This window comes from Homalodisca vitripennis, chromosome 8, assembly GCF_021130785.1.
Source record: "Homalodisca vitripennis isolate AUS2020 chromosome 8, UT_GWSS_2.1, whole genome shotgun sequence".
NCBI lineage: Eukaryota > Metazoa > Arthropoda > Insecta > Hemiptera > Cicadellidae > Homalodisca > Homalodisca vitripennis.
The window spans coordinates 38588733-38616353 of NC_060214.1; the positions used below are offsets into that span (position 1 = coordinate 38588733).

General features: G+C 31.2%; 1 protein-coding gene across 1 annotated transcript in view; it reads right to left on the minus strand.

Annotated features, from left to right (window-relative positions):
- LOC124367569 (nitric oxide synthase, salivary gland-like) overlaps positions 1-27621 on the minus strand; it is a 301691-nt gene that overhangs the window by 42651 nt on the left and 231419 nt on the right. Inside the window, 1 exon segment of the mRNA XM_046824506.1 lies at positions 18515-18657. Within this exon segment, the coding sequence (XP_046680462.1) occupies positions 18515-18657 (143 nt within the window).

Below are 27621 nucleotides of genomic sequence, written 5' to 3' on the forward strand. Positions count from 1 at the left end.
ATTCCCAGGTACAAAAATAAACATTCTGTCCAACAATGCTTGGAAGTTGGTATATTTCACTATGTTTTGCCTGTCCTCCAACTATATTCAGTGTTTCTATTTCGAGATAAATTACGTAATCCATATTAGATTATAGCTCAATTGCAAATCCATTACTTTTTATGGATGATGCTACAATAATAATAATAATAATGTTTTGTTAGTGGTACAAATAAGTGAGCATGATCTAAATATAATAATAGCAACTTTTATAGTAAGGAGCTAATGTATTGTACTTATTATTAAATGAACTGTTGATAAAGAAATGCATGATTAATTTTTGTGTGGCTTCATTATGAGAAATATAATACAATTCCCTACATTTTTAGCATTTTGAAGCTAATTCGTTGAATTGAAAATGTATGGAATGCAATGTTGGAATGCTCTAGCTCTATAAAATATTAAAGTGTTATCAAACTCTATCCACACTATTTGCATAATATTGCTCCAGTGTGCTTGAATCTACCACACCGTTGCATTATACATATGCTTAGCGCGAAGAAGATTAAAAAGGAGCGTTAAAAGTTCTGCGACCAAGCATCTTATGAATATCTTTGCATAGGTTCACACCTTTACCGTATAATGCGACATAATTTTCAATTCTGCTTCATTCCACATTATAATATAATAGAGGGGAACGATGTGTAGTGTAATAACAAATACAGACTCCTAGTATGTATATTACAGTTTGAAACTTTTAATATTTTATAGGAAAATTCATATAAAGAAAGTGGAATGGTGGTGGTGGTGGTGTGGAGTTTCTTATGTTAAGAAACTGTATTACAGAGTTCTTTTAAAGTACTTAAACAAAAAGTTGTAAATATGACAACCCAACACTGACATTACTAATTTAGTATTTAATCCAAGTTCATAAGGTATATTTCACGTCATTGTGTCCTCTTATGCAAAAAATTAGCTAAGTTTCAAAAAACTGATTATGAAAACATACCAGTTACTCATGCAGTTATTCTAAATTTTGTTATTTTGTTTGTAGTACCGTTTAAATTATATAAAAGTAGTACAAACTTTATTTGTGTTTGTATAAAGATACAATGTGTGCAGCTTATGGATTATACTAGTATTAACATTTAGTCCTTTCTGTGAGGTACATTTCGTTAATACCAGGTGCACGCTTATTCTCAACTATACTCTAGTAACTCACGCTTATCTCCACCATACTCTAGTAACTCACGCTTATTCTCCACCATACTCTAGTCACTGGTCAATAAGTGCAATATTTACAGTAGACAGTTATAACGCAAAGATTTTTCTAGTGATTTTTAAATTTTTTCCTGTCCATTTTAATAATCGTTCAGTTATAATATTTATAAGTTATTAATTAGTACTAGTATGAATACAGTTAAATCAAATTCAGCGCATAGATAGGCAATAATTAGCAACCTGTAGTTTCCTTTAGCCTTTTTATAAATAAAATATTGAATAATATTTTATACTTATAACAATACAGATGTTATATATTTATTAAATGTACATAAAGTGGCACTATTAAAAACCTTGAAATGAACAAAACGTTTTGAATCAGATTTACGTAAATGAAATTTTAAGCGTGATTTCTCAACAGAGTTCTATTAAACAATGGTCCTTTTCTCTCCGAAGTTAAATAATGGTCAGCAACCCACATTACCTAGTCTTTTGAACTCGTTGGCTAACGGTGATATAACTATTTTTATTCCTGAGGGTTGGTTCTAAGTGTATAAAATTAAACAAATATGATTTTAAGATTATTCATAGTTCAATATTTTGAATTCTTCAGATAGCTTCCATTACATTTTCACAAAACTAGCACAGCTTATGATCGATTTCATTATTAGAGAAATTCCTCATCGATTTAATAATAAACTAAGTGATAGTGTGTGGTGTAGTATGGCACACTGAGAATATCGTGTAAATTGGAAGGTATTGATATACTTATAATTAAAATATACTGCAGAAATAACATTTGTTTTCATATATATATATATATTATATATTACTGAGATATATATATATAAATTGGAAGGTATTGATATACTATATATATTAAAATATACTGCAGAAATATATATATTTGATTTATATTAGTTTGATCTTGCCAGAAATTCCTTATCACATTGCTTTCACAGCACCAGTTAATGATCTGATTTTCCCTTTCAACAGCTATTGACAGAATCCCACTCATCTTCTCAAGAAGTTCTTCTCTTATGGATTGTTTCCAGTGGTTGTACTTGTCAGCCTTTAGGCGAATGTCTAGCGATACTAAGGCTGTCATATAGGCCATTGATCAATTATCTACGATTCGCCAGGGTTTCATGGGATTGGTTAGGCAATCTTCTGAGGATGCAGAGAGTGTTGCATTGGCCATCAAGTAAATTTATATGGTAACAAAGAGTAGCGTGTTTGGCCATTAGACATGCTTTTAACAACGCAGAGGGTACCTGTTGGACATTAGGCAACCTCTAAGGCGACATAGGGTATGGTGTCAGCCGTTATGCGAGTTTCTAAGGTGCCAAATAGTATCGTGTCGGCTATTAAACAAGTTCTTGAGGTAGCATAGGGCGTCGTGTTGTCCTTTCGGCAAGTTTCAAAGGTTGTAGAGTGTGTCATCTCGGCCGAGTGGCGTGTCAGCCTTTAGACAATGTTCTACTGTCACAGACACACACACACACACACACACACACACACCCACACACACACACACACACACACACACACACACACACACACACACACACACACACACACACACACACACACACACACACACACACACACACACACACACACACACACACACACACACACACACACACACACACACACACACACACACACACACACACACACACACACACACACACACACACACACACACACACACACACACACACACACACACACACACACACACACACACACACACACACACACACACACACACACACACACACACACACACACACACACACACACACACACACACACACACACACACCTCATTCGATCCTGTAATAATAAAATTGTAATTAAATTGTAAACCCACGTATTTTATTGTTGGTTGTCTGGGATTGTAGTTTACTCACTGTTTTATGGTCAAACCTACTTTATGTGTATAAATATACAGGGTGATTCAAAACTAAACGGCAATCTCTCGGGAGCTTATTCTATAGCTAAAAACAAGTAAAAAAGTTCATATAACCATATGCCCGGAAACGCTTCGTTAGCGAGTTACGCCTAGCGAAAGATTTCTTTCTCCCGGATTTCAGAACCCTTGGTGAAGTCAGGCCGTATAAAAATGGTAAAAGGTAGTTACAAAGATACAAATACGATTGTTTTTTATGTTTTTATATCTGAAAAAATTTATTTAAATTCGTCACAGAGCTGTAAATGCAATACTTTCAGAGATATCTTACGTAAAACACAAGAATTGGTGCAAAGAAATAACACATTTTTGTGTTTAACGTAAGATTACTTCCATAAATGTTACATAAAGGTCATTTTTTTTCTTAAACATATTTGTAGAACATTTAATTCTGAAAAGATTCATGTGAATTACTTAGGAAAAAAAATTAATAATAGGTATTGAAATTTAGCTTTATTTAAAAATAAAACAGACGCACAAAAATGCATATTCTTATCTGCATAAAATATTAACAAATGTTTAGGTTGTGAGTAACAGCTGATCATTTATTCAACACTTTTTTTATCGTCATATTTTCTTTGCAAAGGTTGGCAATATCAGCTGATTCAACAATTAAGTTCATGAAGTAATATTTGAATAACCGTTATGGAGGTTTTTGTATTGTAGCGTGTGAAGATTGTATTTTGTGAGATCCTGTGATTATTTGGAAATATTTTATACAAGTGTATAAAATATTTTATTAAATATTTATTTTTAAAATATTTTATTAAATATTTTCATAAAAGTGTATGTAATTATCTTAGTAAATAATGGCAGATAATGTAAATGGTATGTATTCGTTTGAAGAGTATACGGACATGATACTGATTTACGGCAAAGTTAACAAGAATGGTTTAGCTGCAGTTCAGGAATATCGTGATACTTTTTCCACATCGAAGAACACCTGATCGCAAAACATTTGAAGCTGTGGAGAGACGACTTAGAGAACTGGTAGCTTTAAACCGAAAACGAATAGATACTGGTCGTCAACGTAGCGCAAGGAACTATAATAATGAACAAGCAATAATAAATGCTGTAGAATTATCACCAACCACAAGCACCAGACGATTATCATGTCAGTTAAATATTTGCCAGTCAAGCGTATGGCGGACACTGCATGAAGCACAGTTGTACCCATTCCATATAACACGTGTTCAAGACTTATTACCGCAAGATCTTAATAAACGGAAGATGTTCTGCCGCTGGTTAAGAAGAAATTGTTTACGACATCAGTATTTTCTTCGGCGTATTCTCGTTACTGATGAATCCTGTTTTACCTAGAAATGGAATTGTAAATTTTCGTAATACCCATACTTTGGGCGTACGACAACCCACATGAAACTGCGACGAGGCATTTTCAACATAGATTTTCAGTCAATGTATGGCTTGGTGTTCTGGGTGATAATTTTGATTGGTCCATTTTTCCTCCCTAATCGACTTAATGGAGTAGCGTACTTAAATTTTTTAAGAACAAACCTGCCTACCCTCTTGGAAGATATTTCCTGTTCAAAAACAGAATAAATGCATGGTTTTATGCACGACGGAGCACCTCCACATTTTTCTAATGATGTGAAAAAACTATTTAAATGATACATACGGTAGACAATGGATTGGTCGAAATGGACCAGTAAAATGGCCACCACGTTCTCCTGACCTCACGCCCAGCAGAATTTTTCTTATGGGGTTGGATGAAGTCAATTGTTTATTCAAAACGGATTAAACACCATAGAGGAGTTACGTAATCGCATTACAGAGGCGGCAGAAACTATCAAGAATGCCTCCAAACGTTATGAAACGCGCTAGAAAAGAGTGGATTCGTCGTGCGAAAACGGTCATTGCTAACAACGGAGGACACTTTTGAGCAACTATTATAGGTGATTATTACAGTTTTATAAAGGTAAATACATTTTATGTTAATGTTCAGTCTAGAATAAATGATCAGGCTGTTACTCACAACCTAAACATTAGTTAATATTTTTATGCAGATAAGAATATGCATTTTTGTGCGTCTGTTTTATTTTTAAATAAAGCTAAATTTCAATACCTATTATTAATTTTTTTCCTAAGTAATTCACATGAATCTTTTCAGAATTAAATGTTCTACAAATCTGTTTAAGAAAAAAATGACCTTTATGTAACATTTATGGAAGTAATCTTACGTTAAACACAAAAATGTGTTATTTCTTTGCACCAATTCTTGTGTTTTACGTAAGATATCTCTGAAAGTATTATTGCATTTACAGCTCTGTGACGAATTTAAATAAATTTTTCAGATATAAAAACATAAAAAACAATCGTATTTGTATCTTTGTAACTACCTTTACCATTTTTTATAACCGCCTGACTTCACCAAGGGTTCTGAAATCCGGGAGAAATCTTTCGCTAGGCGTAACTCGCTAACGAAGCGTTTTCCGGGAATATGGTTATATGAACTTTTTTTACTTGTTTTTAGCTATAGAATAAGCTCCCGAGAGATTGCCGTTTAGTTTTGAATCACCCTGTATATATATTTTTTTTATCGATTTAGAGTATTATTATTGTTATTTATTAAATCATTACTGTATTTATACTTTTTTTCTGAGATTATTTTATACTCTTGTAATTAGGTTCACCGTATGAAGTGAAATATATAAATGCTCAAATTTTACGAATTTTATACACGTTTATTTTACGTCTAAGGTGCTCGCTCAGAAACAGATATGAAACTTTCACAGTCCGGCATCAAACTACGTGAAACACTGGGATACTCTTTAAGAAAATTATTACATTTAGGATTAAAAAAAATTTACATTACAATTTGTCACACACGAGTCCTATAGAATCGGTTTGGGTTGGTTTTTATTATAATTTTATCATTCTAAAATCACAAAAGCTACTAAGATGAGATAATCCGGTACAATCTCTTTTATGTACAAAACTACGTATTAAGGTACGTATTAAATGTCATTCTTCTTATTGGTATCAATGAAACTGGCTACTTGATAAAACAGGAAACTGGTGATTAGGTATATAAATTTAACACCAATTTCCTGTTCAAAATCTATTACTAAACAAATTACTGAAAAGTCTGACGTTAGAACAGTGTCCCTGAGTGATGATTGGCTATTGAACTTGAATTTTATACAATTGTCAGAAGATAAAAATGTAACGTTAAGCTCTGGTTTGATAAGAGTCGAATGAAAAACTATGACACAATGTGATGACACAATGTAGTTCATCTTTTCATGACATCCGTCTTTCAGCTCTTTCGTTAGATTACGTGTATTATCAAGTAAGGTTTCCTGCTGGAGGTCCGGGCCACACAATACAAGTTTTGTATTGTTTGCAATATATATGTACTGTAAGATCGTGTACAATATAACGTTTTTCAAACAATTCCATGGCCTTCTTCAGTTTACACATTACTTAACTTGTCATTTCTTATCCTCACTTTCCATTATATGTCCTCCATTATTTAAAAAATACACACTACTCTTTTCCTGGTCATTGTGTGTATTCTGTCCTCTTCAAGTCCTCGTTCCAAGTCCATTATTTGCTAAGTTGTTCTTAAAGAATATATTCTATTTACAAAATTTCAAACGACAATCGCGTGACCTGTTTCCAAGCATATATTTGCAGTGACGTAAGGCTTGTTTTATTTACTTCTTTAATTATGTTGAAAAGGATTTTTTTCTGCGAAAAGTTACAAAATATAACGAAGTGTCCATTTGTAAGAAAACGTGTATAGGTTAGTTCATTCTCGGTGCATCATAAATAAAAGTGTAGAATTTTGATTGATAGGTTTCCGTAACACTAAAAAATAACTTAGTAGTTAACTTCATAATAAACTTGTGTAAAAGGTCAACGTTTTTCATTGTCATGGTAGAATCTCTCTAACGTTAACAGGATTATTTACAAAAGTGTTTGCTATATTTATGCTAAACCAATACGCAACTATAAAATATTGAATATTACATCAATTTAATTATATATATATATATATATATATATATATATATATATATATATATATATATATATATATTATGTTTTGTACTTTTTGTGATTCGATGTTTATTGAAAAAATTTAATTCGGCTATTGCCATTTATACAAATTTAATTAAAGTAAATAAATGTCGTTTGACAGGTATTTGGTCTTCCGATCACATGTTAGTTTGGTTATTTAAACACATATGTGACAGATACGGCCAAATACAAAATCATTGAATCGTAAAAAGTAAGGGCTCTGTGGTGTAATGGTAGCACATTCACTCGGCAAGTGAGAGATCCGGGTTCGAGTCCCGGCGGAGCAAGTACTTTTTGTGATTCAATGTTTATTGAAAAAATTATATATATATATATATATATATATATATATATATATATATATATATATATATATATATATATATATATATACTAGCTGTTTCCCGCGGCTTCGCACGCTTTTCGTAAGTTTTGCCCGCGTATGAGCATTTCTGGTTGAAGTAAATTATATTTCCAACCCCGATGTAGATTTTACCTTGATGTCACGATCAAGAAAATATGTCAAAAATGTATTGTACATGCATAATGTATTTTATTACAAAGTGGTCTACCACTCAACCTTTAAGTTCAACCAAAAATTTAGTTTAGACAATTATACATCATAACTTAGCGCCTTCAAATAGTGTTTCACTGTTTAATATACGTATCTATCTCGTAATTGCAGGTTATAATGTGCAGGCGCTTTGAAAACTTTTCTTCATTTTATTCGTTTATATTCACGACATAAGCGAATAATTCAGATAATAACTATCCTATCTTCTAAGTTAGACTAAATTACGGATACATGTGAAATTTGATTGAAATTGGTTCAGTCGTTTTGGAGTTTATTGGCAACATACATCGTGACTCAAGATTTTTATATATATAGATATATTGCCAGGTTAAACTTTTATTACCATGGCTTATCTGCCATGGCCCATATGTAATAATAATTTAAAACACGTTTATTTATTATTATACTTATTCAATGATATCTAGTTCGTAATGCTTGTTTCTCCTTATATCAGACATAAATATATACAAGAAACATTTACTATATCAAACCATCCCAGTTTCCTATTCTGTAAAATTTGTAGATGTAGGATTTTCACTCGCTTCATCCTTTTGTAAATACGCGCGAAGATGTGATTTCAAAGGAAGTGCCCAGTGAACCAAATGAGAAAGTTTATCTTTGCTTATTCTAGCAGGGTGGACACTGACTTCTTTCGAAAACAGATACAGCACAATTGATAAAATATATAATACTCCTGAAGGTTGAAGGTTTATAAAACGGTTACTATTTAAAATTAGGTGGCATGGCATATAACCTTAAATTTTCCATTACATCTTAAAAATAGTAAGTATAAATAATCCACTTTTAATAGCGTAATCAGCTGAATTTGGCTCATATTTCTACACAGAACTTTCCCATAAATTGTACAATTTTAATTTGATTACATTATAAAATATAAAGTGCACTGTTATGGGCACTTTGAAGTACCTAGCTTCTGGTAATATATTTTAAAATACATAAACAGTAAAAATATGTTATAAAATATTATGATTCTCTCGTAAACCTTGATCGTGTATTTTGAATGAGGTTGTTACAGTTTTTTACTTTTGAAAAAATAACGCTATTTTAGATTAAGTAAGCATTTATCTTATTTTGTAGATTGATATACTTATTTTATTTCGCGCATTAATGTAACAAACTAATAAAATTCTATAATAAATACATATTAAAATCAAGTAACCCCTATTATTACAATGTTTTAAACAATCATTAAATCATATAGAATATTAGTGACGTTTTGAACTACGGTAAAAAAATTACTGGAAAAATGTACTTGCACTTCATTGTTAGAAAGAAAATGCCTATTTAACTGTACTGGGTAAAATTTGTCTATTTTCTGTTTAGGATATTCAAATTTCAGTTCTACCCAATATGCAGAATTTTTCGGTTGTGCCTCATTTGAGGATAGCAACAGGAAACGAAGTTACTGCTCAAATAACAATTATAAAAGATAGCAATACGCGTAACTACATGTTGATTAGCAGGCTTCGAATGATTCTTCATATATCCTGCAGTTAGACCGACATACAATCATACAGAAAGGCAATTTTTACATATCTGCAGAAAAAAAAAACCGAGTAATTGTGTAGCGTACTGTGTGATGGTTTCAATGAAGCTTAGCCAAATCGCATGGATGGATAGGAGACAACATGTAGTCTATAAATGAAATCATTCTCGAATAATATTACCGATAGTGAGACTACGTGTGTTACTATATCGTATGTAAAAACTTCAAGTATTCGTGTGAAATGTGTAAACAAATTTATTGGCTGAACGTTAGAAAAGTCTATTGATCGAGGGGCTGGAAAACTTTCATTTCCTTTTTTTTGTCCGTCCGCGATATCTTAAGAATGAATTTATGGACTTTATTCCCCAGAAATCGTAGTGCATGTCAAACCAAAGGATTTGGCTGAAGGTCAGCGTAAATTTTTATATTGATCTTATGGGTAGCCATTATGACAATGAGGAAATTGCAGGATAAACAAATTTGTGAATAAAACGAGTACAGTAACATTACTTTCTGACATGTAAAGAATATGAAATAATTTGGTTCCTATATTGTTTTATTTAGCGATTTCTTCGTTGCGATTATGGTTATAATATCGAGGAAAATTTTTGCTAACGCTAAACTGAATTCCATGGGGTGGCATGCAATATCATCCAGATCTATACTTACGATACAAAAATGATGCTTCAGGCAAAGTTTCAAGAGTTACTTTTTTTTTAATGAAACGTTTCCAGCACCTCGCTACCGCTCAGCAGCGATGGAAGGTATTAACTTCTTTTCACATCCACCTCCTAGTTAACGCTGTACGTATGGTCCCGTATCCATAACACAATCATGAAGCTTAATCACGAGCTGTACTCGGGGGTAACTGGCTACACAGCCTCAAGTGCGATATATAGGCCACGGAGATAGAACACGTCTCCGATGTGACTGCGGATAATCTGTGGCCCAGAGTAGATAGAACAGCTGTAACGAGCAATTGTTCCCGAAGAGCCGCGGTCGATACCCCTCCGTCTCGCCGTCCGTCGTCGCTTTCCCACTTTTACTCGCTCAAAGCGTATTATCGTCTTTCGAAATTCCTCTAGAACCATTAAACCACTTTATTGTACATTTAACTTGTTTTTAAACATTATAAATACCCGTGACTTCAATGTCCTGAGAACTACTTAATTGTGTTTAAAATTTTGCTGATCAGCTCAGAGTTCCTGAAAGTACTAAAATTTCATAAACCCAAGATTAAAAATAGTTTAAACTCCAAAGATTTTTAGAATCCTGCAAATCCTCACGAGTAAATTTTGATTTATCATCGTTTGTTGACAGATTAAAACAAGCGTTTCTCAATTCTGTAATATATTATTTCGTGATTAATTGGATAACTCATAATTCTTCATCTTGAAACAATACTTTTGCAACCCCTCGTTTTCCAGTTTTGTCTAAAAATAGTATAAGTTTAGCATTGTTCTTACAGGATTAAAATAAATACCGATGTCTGTACATATGGCTCTTAAATATTTAAGTTTTAAATATTTTTTTAAAGTAATAATTTTTTTATTGACTCTTTTTGAATCATCAGAATGTTTTTTGTACACAATAAGTAACAGCTAATCCAACAATGTAGAATTACTCACTAACAAACAAAAACTATTGATTTTCAAAAGCAATTTAAAAGCTGTATCAGAAACGTGGCAAAGCTAGCGCCTACAAAGAGTATTTTAGTATTTTATTAAGAGCTATACTCCAACCGTTTTCTTCTCAGCGTAATAGGCTTGCGTTCTATTTAACAAAGGCTCAAAAATATAAAAGTGGGTATTGAACAGCTGTTACACACAAAGTGGACAGAAACAAAGGAATCAAAGACAAAGACAATGGTTGCAAATACTGACTGGACAATGGTCTTAAATGTGGCTGAATAGTTAAATCTGGAATAATTGCCACAGCAATTTATGTCTTTACAAAATACAGTAATAACAATGGTACGTAGGTACAACGTTATATTTTATTTATTTTTTAACTGGTGACCGTTCTCCTCCAACAATAAAATAAAAACAATATATGTGTTATTTCAATTACATTTAAATTTTGCTTCTCTAATGGGGAGATGGTAGTAAGGATTAAATTTGCAATTTGGAGTTCTTTTTAGGAGAGGCCAATCCCTTTTCAAGCCTTGATTTTGAGCTCTTTTCAGTCCTCATAGTCCACTGGCCTGTACGAGGATCTTATCGAACAGAATAAGGAGAGTACAAGGTCGATGGTACTGATAAAAAGAGCAACGGTGACAGAAAGGGTTTAAAATTCAAACCCTAATTCCACGGTCTTAGACCATTCGGCCATCGTCACTTCCACAGCGCCGTTACTACGACTTAAATCCAAAACGCAGAGTATTGTGTTTTTAGCCATTTACAAAGCATGAACCCATTTATATACATCACCCTGGTTGTGAATATTCTTCGTAACGTGACTCACTCACTATACTTCCGAGTAAAGAATAGCAATTTTTCATTTATATTCTACAATTAAGAATGACATGCAGCTTTTGACTTTTGTTATGTAAAATAGAGCCAGTGAGTATCTTAGTAACACCTTTCATTTTATTTAGTACCCTACGCAATAACACTGCACTAATAATTTAAATTCTCGTATATATTGATTTAAATTGGTGTAAAATAAGAATTAATTACCTTTACAAACCTCCTTTACTTGTAAAGACTAGTGTACCAATGTACCTAAAATGTGTAAAATAAGACCCTTTTTAGCTATCGAATATAATCGAAACAATAATAATTTTGAGAAATAATTCAGTATAAGAATTGTAAAATTGTTGTTTAATCTGCCCAACACTTTTCTACACAGTTTTTAAACTAAGCTCTGTAATATGTCTGCGAAATTCATTGTTCTTTGTTTTCTGTAAATCTTAATAGGGAAGAAACAGATTACGAAATAATGCCCCTAACTTCCAGCCAACGCGGGACAATAAACAATATCGGAACGCGAAGAAGCCAAATAACGAATTCCGTTCCTCCAAGACCCTGAGCCATCAATCAGAGGAACTGAAATACGTCCTTAATTAGCAATAATATTGTGATCCTGAAACAAAGGGACAACGTTATTGTCCTTAAAACATATTTGTGAAAATATCTCATTATTGTCTTTCTTTACACAAATTTTTGAACTACTATAATACAATATGCGGACTTATGCTTCATCTAAATACGTTCGTTTTCAAAGACCTAATACCTTGGCTGATCATTAGCGCATCCTATCAATAGAGGGAATGAAAACTTTTATATATGTCTGTCTGTCTATCTGCCTCTTTGACAGCGCACGATATTTCGAAAACGAGTTAACATATTATAGACTTTTAATTGTACATGAAGCTTCATATTCATATGGGAATCATAACATCTGAAATGTTTTTGTCCTGGAGAGAAACCTTTTATACAGTAGGAATGACCTTCAATATTGCATTAAATATAAACTAGGTTTCTTTGACGCTTACCAGTTAACGAACCATTCTTTTATAAAGTACTACAAACTACTGAATATATAAATTGACAAAAATAAATTTTAATCATTGGATCTGGTAGAACGACATAAATCAATATTCCATGTTAGTATAAGAATATAATTACATACGTTCTATTATGATCTTGTAATAAACACTGCTTTTCATTTCCAATGATTATATCAAATTTGTATACATCATTATCAGAAAAAAGTATAAATATTTTTACACAGTTTCGAAAATGTGTTTGAAATCAAAGTTTATGGTTTTGGTATATGTTCAATGTTTTATAGAAAAATGTATAAAAAATGTTCATAATTTTAATAGCAAATGATGGTGACTTGAGGTAGCAAAGTATCAATAAACAACATGATGTAATAAAGTAAAATAAATTCATAATAAAATAATTGATATAATCTGTGATCAACAAGACGAAAATCTACAAAGAAAAGTAAACTTGACTACACTCAATGGTACTTGTAACTGGAAAAACGTGTTTCTGGAACCGTAAGTGCTCTTACTACTCACGCAGCCGCTGTCCCCAAGTAATGAGACTTTTAAATTAAATCACAAAATAACACACGTTCACGTTTCCCATAGCTGATTTACTCTAGTCAGTATGTATTTTCATTTCTATTCCAAAATAAACTTTTCATTTGACCTAACAAAGAAAAAAGAAAGAGAATAAGTGTCCATACATTGACTGAGGCAGAAGAACATTGGTAATCCCCAATGCTAATTTAGTACATGGCTCGTGTAACAGTGAAAGTGTTCATTAGAAATCAGTAACTGGTCAAAAAAATACTTATTTTAAATTCTTTAAAGTTTTAAGAGCAAATAATAAAATTCTTGTTATAATTGTGATACATATTCAACAAAGAACACAAGTACATGATTGGATATTTTTTTTCGCTGTGAGTGAGTTTTCAGGATAAAGTAACAAGGCAAAATCATTGACACAAAATAACTGTTCTGCCAGTTAATTTCAAACGTCAATGGCTTTATGGAGTCAAAGTACAAAGTAACTAATATAACTTCCTCTAAGCTGTTTTCTTGCGGTCAAGAACAAGTAGTTTTTATTGAACTATTGTGTCTCTTTTATATATAATATTTCTTGGAAACTCTCAAAGTTTCAAAATAGCAACTAATAATTAATAGAATTTCAAAACCAATAATTCGTAATCGATCAAAACAAATTCTGCACATATTCGCCCTACCAATGTTGTAACTAATATCGTTCATTGTACCAAAACAGTGCGGCTTGAGTTGAACATTTAAATTAATTGATGACGTATTTTAAATTACTTAAATTTTTTTGAAAGTGCAACCTAATAAGATACTTCCATTTTTTATTAATTAATAATTTACCAACTAATAATGAGGGAACTGTTGTTTTTCTCCATTCCCGTCTAGTTTAGGCAAGAGTGATAAAGCAAAACAGCCCAAAACGAACACGAAAACGTCAATTTTTCTATAAGCTCTTATTTTAACCCTTGTTGGCAACGCTCAGACCTTACCTAGAGACAGAAGTGATATACCTTAATTACAGGACGTGGTAATGAAAGAATGCTTGAAAGTTTTAAGGGATAAGATTCACTTATTGTATTTTATTCACAACTATCATAATTACCGTTGCATAATAAATTTAGATATTGCGGTGAAATATAATCACAATTTTTTCGTAAAATAAAAAGGTAAAAATAACAAAAACAACTTCTTTTATGAAAAGTTAAATTATATTCTCATATTGCATTGCTATGTTTCATTTTATGCATCGTTAAGTGTAGCTAATTATTAAATTATACACGTTATGCGATAATTGTTCGTTTCTTGCAGAACTGTAAGCATATTTTGTTTAAATCTTTGTTATTGGCAATTTATGATTGAAATGGTTTAAAGAATTTCCAACAATGAAGCAACATTGAATTAATCAATGTTTGTTATGTTGTATGTGTATGTGTTTGTATACGTATTATTTTAAGAGATATTTTTAAATGTCATTAGTTGAATATGGATATATTATTGTTAGTATAGTTAAACCAAACTATATAAATTCCACCTGTAACAAATCATGCATAACAATGGCTGTGGTAATTTTAGGTCAAACTTGGTACACTTGTTGGTTGGATTTTAAATTATAACATTACCCTGGTTACTACCATTAATTTTTCTGTAAAATTGCCCTCCTTGCTGACATAAGTATACAATATAAAAATCATCTCATTAATAGTATTCAATGTTCATGACAGTTTAAGTGAGAAAAAGGGCGTAATATGATAGAGAAAACACCGATGTTCCGACAAATTGAGACTCGATTTTACAAGGCAGGATATATTTAAAAGCCTCATAATAAATCAATAATAATAACTACCCAAACTTGGATTGTGTATCAGATTAACGGTTGGTAACACAAATTGAAATGAGCGATGTTTAAAAAAGACACAAAGATACATGAATATTAGTAATCAATTCATATATTTTATCGGAATGATAATCTATATTACAATTTAAAAACGGTGATTGAATTAATAGATAACATTGATTCATCGATATTCTTAACTCAAAACAACTTAGATCATCATCTGGCTTAATAGAACAAGTCAGGTCTACCAATATATAGTACATCAGGCTATAAGACAAATGCCCAGTCGATTGGTATCACAATTTCAGACCATCGATACATAATATAACTTAAACCGATACAACGCTATTTATTGCAAACATCAAATTAAAATAACGTGAGAGTTTAAGGCTCGATATTGTAGCTTAGAACCATCAATAGGTTTCTAAATTATATTAATTGTCAGAGCCCATACCCAACCTTTTTAATCTGCCAAATTAAGACTCTATAAAATAGTTAGTCCAATCGATATAAACCAATCATACATCGATAGTTAGAGAGTAATACCGAACTTTCATGGCCTGACAAGTTAGGACTCGACAACACATTACCCACCATGCTAATGACGTCATAACCGTTAATACCCATGGCGTCATAGCTAACGACTTACTCAGCGATTTTGGCCAGGACACTGGCTGCCAATCCATTCTTCACTGTCCTTCGTGCCTTCTCTGCCTCCTCACTGCAATGGAATGACAGAACATGTGATGAAAAAGGTGTAGAGCCGATGTAATGAACAAAAAAGAAGGCACAAAAGTGCTGTTAAATTAAGAAATTAAATAGCCTTATACTTTTTTCCTTCATTTCAGATATTAAGAACATAAATTGATAATTACAAAGAAGTCTCATAGGGATAGTTTTTCATCCTAATAAAAGTTCGATATGCTATTTTTATACTTTTAGAATGTAATGCGACATTACGCAATTTATTAATTTGTGAACGCATATCGGTATGGCCTATTATAAGTAGGCTAAAAACAATATTGAAGATATTATTTCTATTGATCACTTGAAACTGACTTCAATTTGCTTACGACATTCATAAATTACGTAATAATCGCAACTTAAATTAAAATAATAAATTCAAATGATTCTATATGGTAAGGTAAATATACTACTATGGAATATAAGGGAATACAAAACTTGCGTTGTTTTAGAAATAGTATATACAGAGGGAATATTTCAATACTGTTCCCTTGGTCTAAAACAAATAAGATAACTTGGCTAAAAGACAGTGGCTTGAAAGTAAAAAATAAACTAAACGATAATCTCTTACGTGAAATAAAGTAGAACCATTGCCAAAAATGAATAGTACTCTTTAATTTAAGGAAAATAAGTTAAGGAAAGGAAGCAAGTAATAATTGAATGGGTGGAATTTAAGAATTATTCCAAAAAACAATAATTGTTCTCTTTTAATTTTGTAATCTTCTTATTATGCTCAAAACTAATCTAATAATAATTTTTTATTTATAGAATAATTTGTACTTTTGATAATAATTATATCTTCTTTATCAGTTAAAACTAGACATAATCCAACACAACAACGTGTTGGTTATTTTAATGTTGAACATTTATTCAATATAATCCTAGATAATAAATTGTTTGGAATGTTAAAAAGCAACAAGGAAACTAAATAGACTGACGATTTGTTTGAAAGTCCAAATTATCTCAGTATTTTAAATGTTGTTTCTGAAACAAAGTGCTGTGAGTTTGATATCACTCTTAAGTGTAGAAGGTTTAGGTTTTAGAATTTAGAATTTAATTTCATGGATAAAATTTCAATCTTTATATACTGCAAAGTAAATATTGAAACACGGAACAAAAAATGTTAAGAAACGTATATATTTCGGTTAAGTTTATCTCTCAAACTCCATTTCATTGTAAAATCAATATTGTGTTGATTTAAGATACAAATTCGCAATCGTTAATCCAAAGCAAGAATTGTGAAAAATGAAATACCTCAAATAAAGCTTAGGAAACGGACGAATAAAAACAAGAATATTTCACCGAATTGAATTAATGAATGTGTTGGATGAAAGCCTAATTGAATTGTAAATTTCGGGTGCATATAAGAACAAAAGATATTTCTTTCTACTTTAAGAGTTTATTACGTAAATATTTAAATATTTTTAAAGATATAATTATGTTTTAATAATTCACTAATATATAGGAAAAATATGGTCAGTAATATAATTTATTTGTCGATTTGATTTATTATTAAAAAAAGTTTATGAGAACTTTGAGAGCTGAGGAGTGTATAAATTATATTTGTGTTATTCAGGGAAGAGCACATGATTAAACATATATTCAAAAAGATATTTTAAAGGATTCAGAAATCCGTAATTATTTGATTTGTTATACTGATCAAGTGAACCTCTGCAATCACCTAATCATGAAAAGCATCTTGTCAGTGCAGTATACCCGCTGTGTAATCTCATTTCCTCAAGTCCCACAAGTACCTGACCTCTTAGTAGCTGGATTGCTGCACTACAAATAATCTATAAGTGGTATAGATTATTATCATACTTATAAAATACAGATTTTATCCCGAGTCTACTCTTCTTTCACTAATTTCAACTAGATAACATTACATCATTAAATGTTTAGGAATTGTAAAAATTATCTATTTAACTAATTAAGCATACATGAATATATGACAGTCATACAATTGATTTCACATTTGGAAAATATTTATGTATGTTAAATTTATAACAGCTTAAGATAACTTTTATGAATACAGAACAAGGATAAAATTCTTTTTTAGCATTCCACGTAAAATTTCAGGCATTTAACGTAAGAAGTTTTAAACATTTTTAACCAGGCATAATTAAAAAGGCCAGAAAATATGAAAGCGACATTTTTAACGGAGTGATATTTTTGCGACTTAAGGATATTATATGTTTTAATTGATCATAAATATAAATAATTGTATATTTTTAAAGTTAAAATATAAATTTTTACACTTACATTATACTAAAAGCTATAACTCGTATACATAAAATTCAATTTTTATTCGTCAGCAGTTTTTATTATACCTGATTTCAAGATTGCCTATGCTTCCGACTTTAAATCTTTGTAATTTTTAGGTATTTCCATATTAATTTTTATATTTAGGAAAGTTCTTAAACGGGTATGACTTTAAAAAATCTAAAACTATTATCGATCGCACCACCTTTATCACTTGAAGAACATATATTGATGGAAAAATTTATAAAGCATTACGTAATACAAAGGGATTCAGTATACAAAAACAAAAAGTCGTATAGTGAGTAGAAATTTAAGTAATATAATAAATTGAACCTAAATACCTTTTGATAGAAGCGAAGTACTGGTCGAGGAAGTTCTTGGCGTGAAGAATAACTTCATCCTTCGGCCTTGCAGTGAAAGTTGTCTTTGCGATATGCTGATAGACCACGCTGCCCAAACATGCCTCTTTGGAACACACGGCTGCCTGGAAACAGACAGACGTTTTGTCGAGATAATTCCAAAGACTAATCCTTAAAACAACACAGGTGCTAATATGATGATAGTGATTTTATTCCTCTACTCTTTTACAACTTCACATTTTCAGGATTACATAGGACTAATCTAACTACGGTGGCAGTATTGTATATAGATACAATTATAATGAGTTCAAAATTTAAAATGTTTTAAATGTACAGCTGCATGGTACTCTCCGGGTGCTTGCATGAGCACATGTCAGATTACACCTTACAATGCATTTCATTTGCTTACTCTAAAATATTGGCTGTCCTGACATTCATCCAATAATTACTACTATTTATTAGATTCTTCAGCAGTAAATGGCAACTCTGTTGCTCGAGAAAATTGGCAACGTCGGATAAAACCGCGAATAGTGATATCAAATAAGATAACGTTCCACTAGTTGCTAGATCGGTGCGGTAGAGTAAACAATTATTTATGCTCTAGTCCCTGTGTATGGCATTGTAACGTCTAGTTCAGAGCCACTTGGGAGCTCTATTAAACTTTATAGTGCAAGTGTCCTGTGAATGATATCCCTATAAAGTATTGGAATTTCATTTCGTGTCGGAGTATTGGATAGCCTTAGTATATTTCATTCTTCCTTGACCCTGAAAAAAAAAAAACAAATGTATGTATGTCAGTATTCGTATGTTCCTATGTAATACTTTAAAAATATTAGTAAGAAAACGGCATTTACCACTTATGTGTTGCTAAATTTGAATAAACTATTGTAATACAATATATAAAACAAGTATATAACAATCAATAACTGTATAATCAAGTCGAACGATGATATTTATAAATTAATTCTTCTATGTCAGTATTTCACAAATTTGTATTTATTTACACATACACACGTACACATATTCTTACACTTCTAATTGATTCTTATTACTTATTTATTTATAATATACTTCATCATTTATTTCTGTGTATGGCTAAAAACAGTAGACAGTATTATATACAAGAAAATTACTAAAACGTATCTAATATATTAATGTAAGAATATATTAATTTATAACACCAGTAAAATAACAACAACCACACAGTAACAAAGAACAATAAAGTTAAATTCCAGTAATGAAAAAATGACTTATAACAGAATAAAGGTAAGTAAACTGAAGTCAATATTTATATTTATTATCTGCATCAAGGTGCTTATGTTTATAATAACATATTTCTTTAATGATGTTATCACCATTCAAAATTATTGATCCTTGCAGATGCTTCATTGGTCAATAAATTGCCTGGGAACACTGAAAAATGCTTGAAATGGTTAGACAAATTCTTGGAATAAATGACTGCCTGGAAACCTAAGAAGGCAGTCTCAAGCCAGATTTACTTTGTAATAATAGTCCTCTACCCACTTTATTTTTTTCAAATGCTATTATTAATTTCTATATTCCATTCTTGTAATTTGCTTTTTGTAAAAAAAAAGAAAATGAGGTAACCGCAGCGAGAAATCTAGAACAGTGTATCTTCAGTGCTTTATTGAGATCTAACTAGAGACAGTTACCTAGAGATTACTAAGTTAACTCAACTCAATTCGTTTATTGTCAAAATCCTAGGTGACGAATCCATCGATAATCGTCAAAATAAATTATATAAGATGTGTTATATAAAAGTAATAAATAAATACAGTGTTGCTCACGAAACCTAAAATAAGATAAACTAATTATGGGGGTCTACATTTTCTTTTCTTTTAGGTATTCTCGAGCAGTGTAGTATTCTTTTAAAATGTATGAATAAACACATATTTAGCTACTCCTGTTTGGATAGTTTCAAAAATTTACATCATTATCTTACGTTTTCTTTAAACTGTGAAATGAAGTACATAGTAACTGTTTAAATTCAAATAAAAACCATTTCCAAATATTACTCAATTAATAAAAATACTGGCACAATGGCCTTCCAAACGCATAATAGCTGTCAGTCATCTGCTCCAGGCCAGTTGATGTTATTAACATATGACCCACAACAATGGACGGGGACAATAAACAGCTGTTATGGGCACGTGACAGACTGTGAATGATAGACAGGCTAGTTGTACAATAGTGACACGTCCTATTTCCGAAATATCTGTGAAACAGCTAAAAATACTATCTTATAGCAAAGCTCTGATATTAATAGACATAATGATGATATAACCTAATACCTAATAGCTGGTATTCATGCCAAGTGAAACTTTGAACTGCAACTATTTTACAATATTTGAAAAGAACAAACGTGAGTTATAGTAACGGTTGTTTTAAACTATGATATTTAAAATTTTCAGCGAAAACAGTACATACATTATGTATTTTATTTTTTTAATATTGCAGAGTAAAACATAGCCTTAGCACAAACAGTTAAGTTCGTGTGGAAGCAAAACAAACAAATGCACTAACGCATTCGTTTTAAGTATTATAAGTAACTGCAATGAGCAATGGCACAATAATGTTCAAGCTCCCGAATTTTATCATTGTGGACACAGTTGGTACGTAACAGGTCCTAGATGTACTATGTATTACAAAGTGGACAGCATCATTCCACCTACACAACAGCGGAAAACCTATCAGGGGTGGTAAACCAACAAAAACAAACGTTGCCGTTAACTCATACTGTGAGAGATAATGCTATCAACCTGTGTTATCTCAACTGTGTTGTACAAGAGATTATCTTTTACTTCCGTACATGACCCGTCATTCGCATCATCTAACGAGGACAAAAGTCGATTAGTTAACAAATAACTATATTAATGATGATCTAGATAGTCACAAAATATATCTATTTTCACTTTCATGATTTTCCACATGCTACTAAACTTCTGTGTTGAAATTAAAAAATTCCTAATAAATCTTAAAGGAAAGACCAGTTGCTCTCGCCTCTAACCATTACATAGCAAATCACCTAGTATGTTAGACCACTTATTAGAATCACAGAGTTTACAATTTTCGATGATTTTAAAGTTTTATTTTTAATATTTGAAATTAAATTAATAATTTAACAACAAGGAGGTTTACTTCAACAATTTACTACTCCATAACAAGTATCACAAAAAATAGGGGTTTATTACTAAACAGCGTAAACATTTTACTATAAAAATACTTATAATGAGAGCCTCTGAACTGCTTTGTTAACAGTCATAAAAACTACTCATTTATAAAGTCTTAGGATGTGTTATTTGAATCGGTTTCTGTTTATTTATATAGTGACTGAACATTTTTTGAATAAGTTGAAACCGATCTCAAATACTAGAACTAAGGGATTTTTAAAATTTAAAATCATTTATATATTGAACTGTTAAATTTTTAGTTTACTAATAGAAAACCTTTTGTAAGGAAAGAACGAGAGGTTTAGTTATGGTGTTGCAACTATTGCAAAGTTTTACATTTAAATCCCAGAAACCTCTTTTATATTTTTTTACATTACCCATTGATTGAGATAACTAAAAAATGGATGGATGGGATTGATGCATTATAAATTGCTCTTGGCAGACGGAATGGTGCTGAACGTCCCGAGCCATAAAACTGTATATTACAGGCGCGAGGCAGATTGGGGTGTTGGAATGGCTGTATAATGTAGTTCTCGCGAGGAACGACACCGACTACAGAGCAATCTGCTGGGGAATGTTTGAGTCCGGGACAAATTGTTGCTATTTATTGCACACACTCGTGTTTTGCACTGGGTATAACTCTTCGTACTCAACTTCATCCGACAAAACTATAATTCAGTTTCATTTGCAGGGTATGTATTGCAACTTTTAAGCATGTCTTGTTCAATTACTATATAAAGTCAACGAAAACTGATTAATGTATGGAGTATAATGATCGAGTCTGTTCTGGAAAGTTACATGAAAATTACAATAACAATATGAATTCAAAGTGGAAGTACACCAGACCAAGTGTCGTAACAGCCTTCGATGAGATTCCATCTAACATTTCAAATCTATACCTAATTTCATTCTAAATATGTCCTGCGGAAAGATAGATTGACAGTCGCATCATAGAACTCAGATGTTTTTGCAAAGTTTATATTATAAGTCTGAAATCTCTCTCGCCACATCTTGCAACATCATACATTCAGATATACTTTATTAAATTGCGTTTCATATCAAGTTTAAATAATAAATCTTTATACACCAAGTCATTGAACAATTCTGTTACACGTATTGGTATATTTAGGCTGCGTGTGTTAACATGACACATGTTTGAATCTGTTATGAGTTTATTGAGTTTGTTTACAAATTTATTTTTTCACCAATTTGCTGACGCTCAGACAAATCCTATAGAGTGACATGTATCACCACCAAATTCATTTATCATCATATATAAATGAAGCATAATGAACAATTTAAAGCCTATGAGCGTGTTTATTTCGAGATGTCAGGCGGACAGACAGACAGACATGAAATTTTACTAGTCCCATTAGTTATAAGCGCGCTAAATCTCAAGCAATTGATAGTAAGAATCAAAATGTACATACATTTTTTTAAATAAGACAAGTAGTCTTCCTTGACGATACTTGTATTTTCTTAAATAGCATTTTTGCTAATTCATAACTTAAATTAATAATACCATATTATGCCAAAACCTGCTGTACCACACCTTATATCTCAGTTTCTTGAAACTACAAGTAAGTTGGAAAAGATATAGTATATTTGCAATCAGTTTTATGCACTAAACTATCTATATGAAAATAATTATTGCTGTGGTGATCGCTATTTTATTTTGTGTAATGGGCTGTAAAATTATAGTAATTAAATATGAATTTCAGATTCCTTGCATGTGCCGTATTTTTAAAATTAAAAGAGTTTTATGATATATTTAAATACATTTTTAAGAAGACATACTTGTGTTAAAAATACCATCAACGGTATCATAAAAACATGACAACCGTGGTGACCATACACGCGTACGTTAAATTTCTACCAGGAATTATATTATATTCTATACATTGCGAAAATAATTTGTAGATGAACGTTATATGTGCTACTCCACATTTTAAACTGACCATATAAAACTAGAAATTCAACTACATGCATAGACGCGTTATAGAATCATTCTAAACGTGTTATAAGAAATAGGTCATCAAGAATTGAGGAAATAGATTTATACACGTTTTTTGAGGAAAAGGTCATTCAAAATACCGTATGGTGTCATAGTAGCAAAGCGTTAATTTCAAATTTAAATAACAATTATAAAATTTAGCTCTATGTTAGACACTCATATCGACACATATATCTTTCAATTACTTATTTATACTAAGAGTCCTAATATAAATTGTTTAACAGATATAGGTATAACAAAGTTCAAACTGATATTTCTCTCTCTTAAAATTATATCTTCCATTTTAGAGATATGTTAAAGTTATGTTAAAATTAAAACATTCTTTTTCCACTCCGTTTCAAAATTTTTAAAAGTTCTAGAAGAGAATCACAAATCTAAAGATTTTAGGTTATTTACTTAAATACATTCCTAAAATTTAATTTTGAATTATTTAAAATTTAATTTTACTATACAAAAATAAAATTTTTTAATTTATATGTGCTGTTATAAGTTTGTGCACCCTTTTTAACTTTAATAACTGTCCTTTTGGCCACTGACGAAAGCTTACCAGTTCAAAGTGTAAGAGACCACGTGTGTCAAGTCCTATGTAAGGGTCGCTAAGGTCACTTTTAATCAGCCTTTAACCAGCCTTTAGAACTTACTCATAACTTGTTATAAGGTACAACTTGCCATGTGGTCATTTCCTAAATTAGCCCTTTACTTCATGTACCTCAGCTCTTAAGGCAGCTCTCAAAGCAACTCGCATTACACAACTCTTTGACCTAAAGATTACCCGTGATTTAAATTTTCCCCTAAATAGCTATTAGCTAAGCTACATTTATGCAGTCAACATAGCATAAATGTTTATTTATTATTAAGAACTCTATTTTCCACATTTATTGATTTACATAATTAATTACTAAAATCATTGTTTCTCTTACAATAAAATACTCTCCAGATTTAATCAACATTTATCTCTTAGTACTGAATATAAATTGCATTTCGCCTCTTAAACTATTAACTGCTAGTTATAAACATGTGATAGTACTATTACCATCTCTGTCCTAAGCACTTTAAATATTCAGAAAAAATGTATTATTGCGTTAAAATATTAAATAGTACAGATTTATTGAAATTAAATTAAATGAAAAATGTCTTTATTAGAGGCGAAGTTAGGGCTATAAAGTCCTCTCTACCACTTAACCTCGAAAAATCATGCGTAAATACCATACATGCGTAATTAAAATTATACCGAAAATTTAAATACATGTACATTAATTTAAAAGAACTCCCTGAAATAATAACAACCTAGCTTAAAATAACCAGTACTTAGAAGGTCTGTCTGACATAATATCGAAGAATATCTGAGTAAAACTGTTGTAGGTTACGCTATTAGCCATATAAGTCAGTAACTTAAACAAATGAAAGTCTATAATTTAATTTAACGTTCATTATATTAAATCTATATTGCACATAAGCTTACCTGCATTTAATAGGAGGGTTAGCCATTTATTAAATCTCGTGGGCACTAATGAACGTTAAAGAATCATCGTGACATCACTGATATCTACAATTCAATTCTTATTGAAGTAAAATTAGGCTATTGGCGTTTATATAAAGTTTAAGAACGTATATATCATAATAATATTATAAATACGAAAGTGCCTTTATTTTTTTCATCTTTCTTTAACACGTAAACTACTCAACTGACTGTAATGAAATTTGAAATGGACATTTTTATGGCCCCTGGGATGAATATAGGCCTATTCTTATTTCTAAAATATCAATATGATTTTCTTTTTTGTCCCGAAACAAAACAAAATTAACTATGGAACAAAACATACCAAGAACGAAGTAAATTATAATTATACACTTTTTGACGTATTTTCTTGATTAAGGCAACAAGGCAAACTCAACATTGGCGTCGGAAACATAATTCACTCGAACCAGCAGTGGTAACAAGCGTGCACTAATTTGCGTGCAATATATTTTCTTTTAAAACCGAACTAAATTAAAATGACTATAAATATACACTTTCTAACATCTTTTCTTAATCGTAGGAAGAAATCAAAATCAATATTAGCTCGGTACTATAATTAACTCAAACTAGAGGTGCACATACAGGTGCAAATCTACATACTACACATATCACTAGCAGTTGTATAGTTCCATATTGAATAAAAGGTAATGTAATAGCCCAGACCAATCGTCCACTATTTATACATAGGTACTATTTACACATGTATAAGGAGAACGGTATTAACTGCAATTACCAAATAAATTGAAAGCCACTAAATATGCTCTTAGTTATGTCGTAATATTAGTTTTAACTGTTTCAATGTACAGGGCTAATTCTCAACTAGAAAGTCTTGGTTTAGAAATTCATATTGAAATGTATTGATTTTTAATTGAAAAAGACAGTTTTTCCAGTTATTTTTAAAGTATCTATCGAATATAAAATTGTATTTCGTAATAACATACTCAGCCGTTGTAAATCATTTTGGAATACTATTTGAGTAAACATTCCAACACTATATTTTCATTATTGGTCCATTTTTGAACTTTCTACGTAAAAGTGTCCTCAATATTAAACTTTTCCGTAATCGGACACTACATACAGGAATAAACTTTGATGTTAACAGGATTCTAAAACATCTTGAACCTTGGACCATTCATATGTGTCAATAGATTTATGTAGAGCAAATTCTACAGATTGCGATTGGGACGATTGTGCAACTTCCAAACAATTCAAGTTTCACAACTACTTGAGTTTAAACCATGCGCCGCACCGGCAGAAGTCAAACAAGTTTCATAAATATCAATTTGTTTAGGAATTAAGTTTGAGAATGTAAATTAAAAGGGTGTTGTAGTATTAAAAATGTATATTTCATCTTTTTCTGACTCTACAATTGTCTTTGAATAATTTATAAGCAACTGTAGTTGTTGAAGTAACTATTAACGTGATCAAAGGGAATTGAAGTGGACAGTGGGGTGACATGCAAATTTTTGGACCAACGCACTTGAGATACTGTTATTTCTGAACAATTTTATCTTTACTGCTAAAATATATCTTTAACATGTAAATACTTATTGACACCCGCAACTACTGAGTCGTGGGAGTGACAGTGAAAAGTGAAGTGCAAATTAAAATTTTTAAAATTATGGGGTATCGTTGCAAAGGTAAGTTTCAATCTTCACAGATTACTATTTTGATGATAAAAACAGTTAAAAGCTTGCAAAACAGCATGCTTGAGAAAGTTTAGAAAATTTAGTTTTGTATACATTTTGCATAATATGTGATCATTCTTTCAGGGGTACAATTCACAAACAATGTATAGCAAGAGAACTCAATTAGAACATTATGTTAACTCTTAAGTCACACCGAAATTAATAATTTTCCATCAAATGACGGTCTCACCAACTCCGAAATGTGACAATAGCCGAAATAAATTATCTTCAAATACATGCAGACAGTTCATAAAAAGAGGCAATTAGGGTTTGTTTGTAGCATTCAGCTCGAGCAAAACCCATCAATATCCATTTGTACCACAATAGTTTCAGAGGTACTGGTATAAATTGATAATGATGAATCACCCTGTGTATCAAATGTATACACTGTCACAGATGTTGCCAACTGTTGCACGGACATGCTTCCACCCCTCTATCAATGGATGACGAGACACTAACGACCATTGTTTTGCATCTCGTTCCTCATTTTACAAATTAATTATTTATAGTATCATAATTACTTTTTAGAGTATCAAAAATTATATATTTAGAAGAGTTTTAAATTCCAATTTTCATTGGCTTGTTTATTTATAATCAGAATTTTATGGTAGCGTACAGAGAGAATTAATAAATCGACAGAAATAACGAAGAAAGTACTTTGTTCCACCTAATTTTTT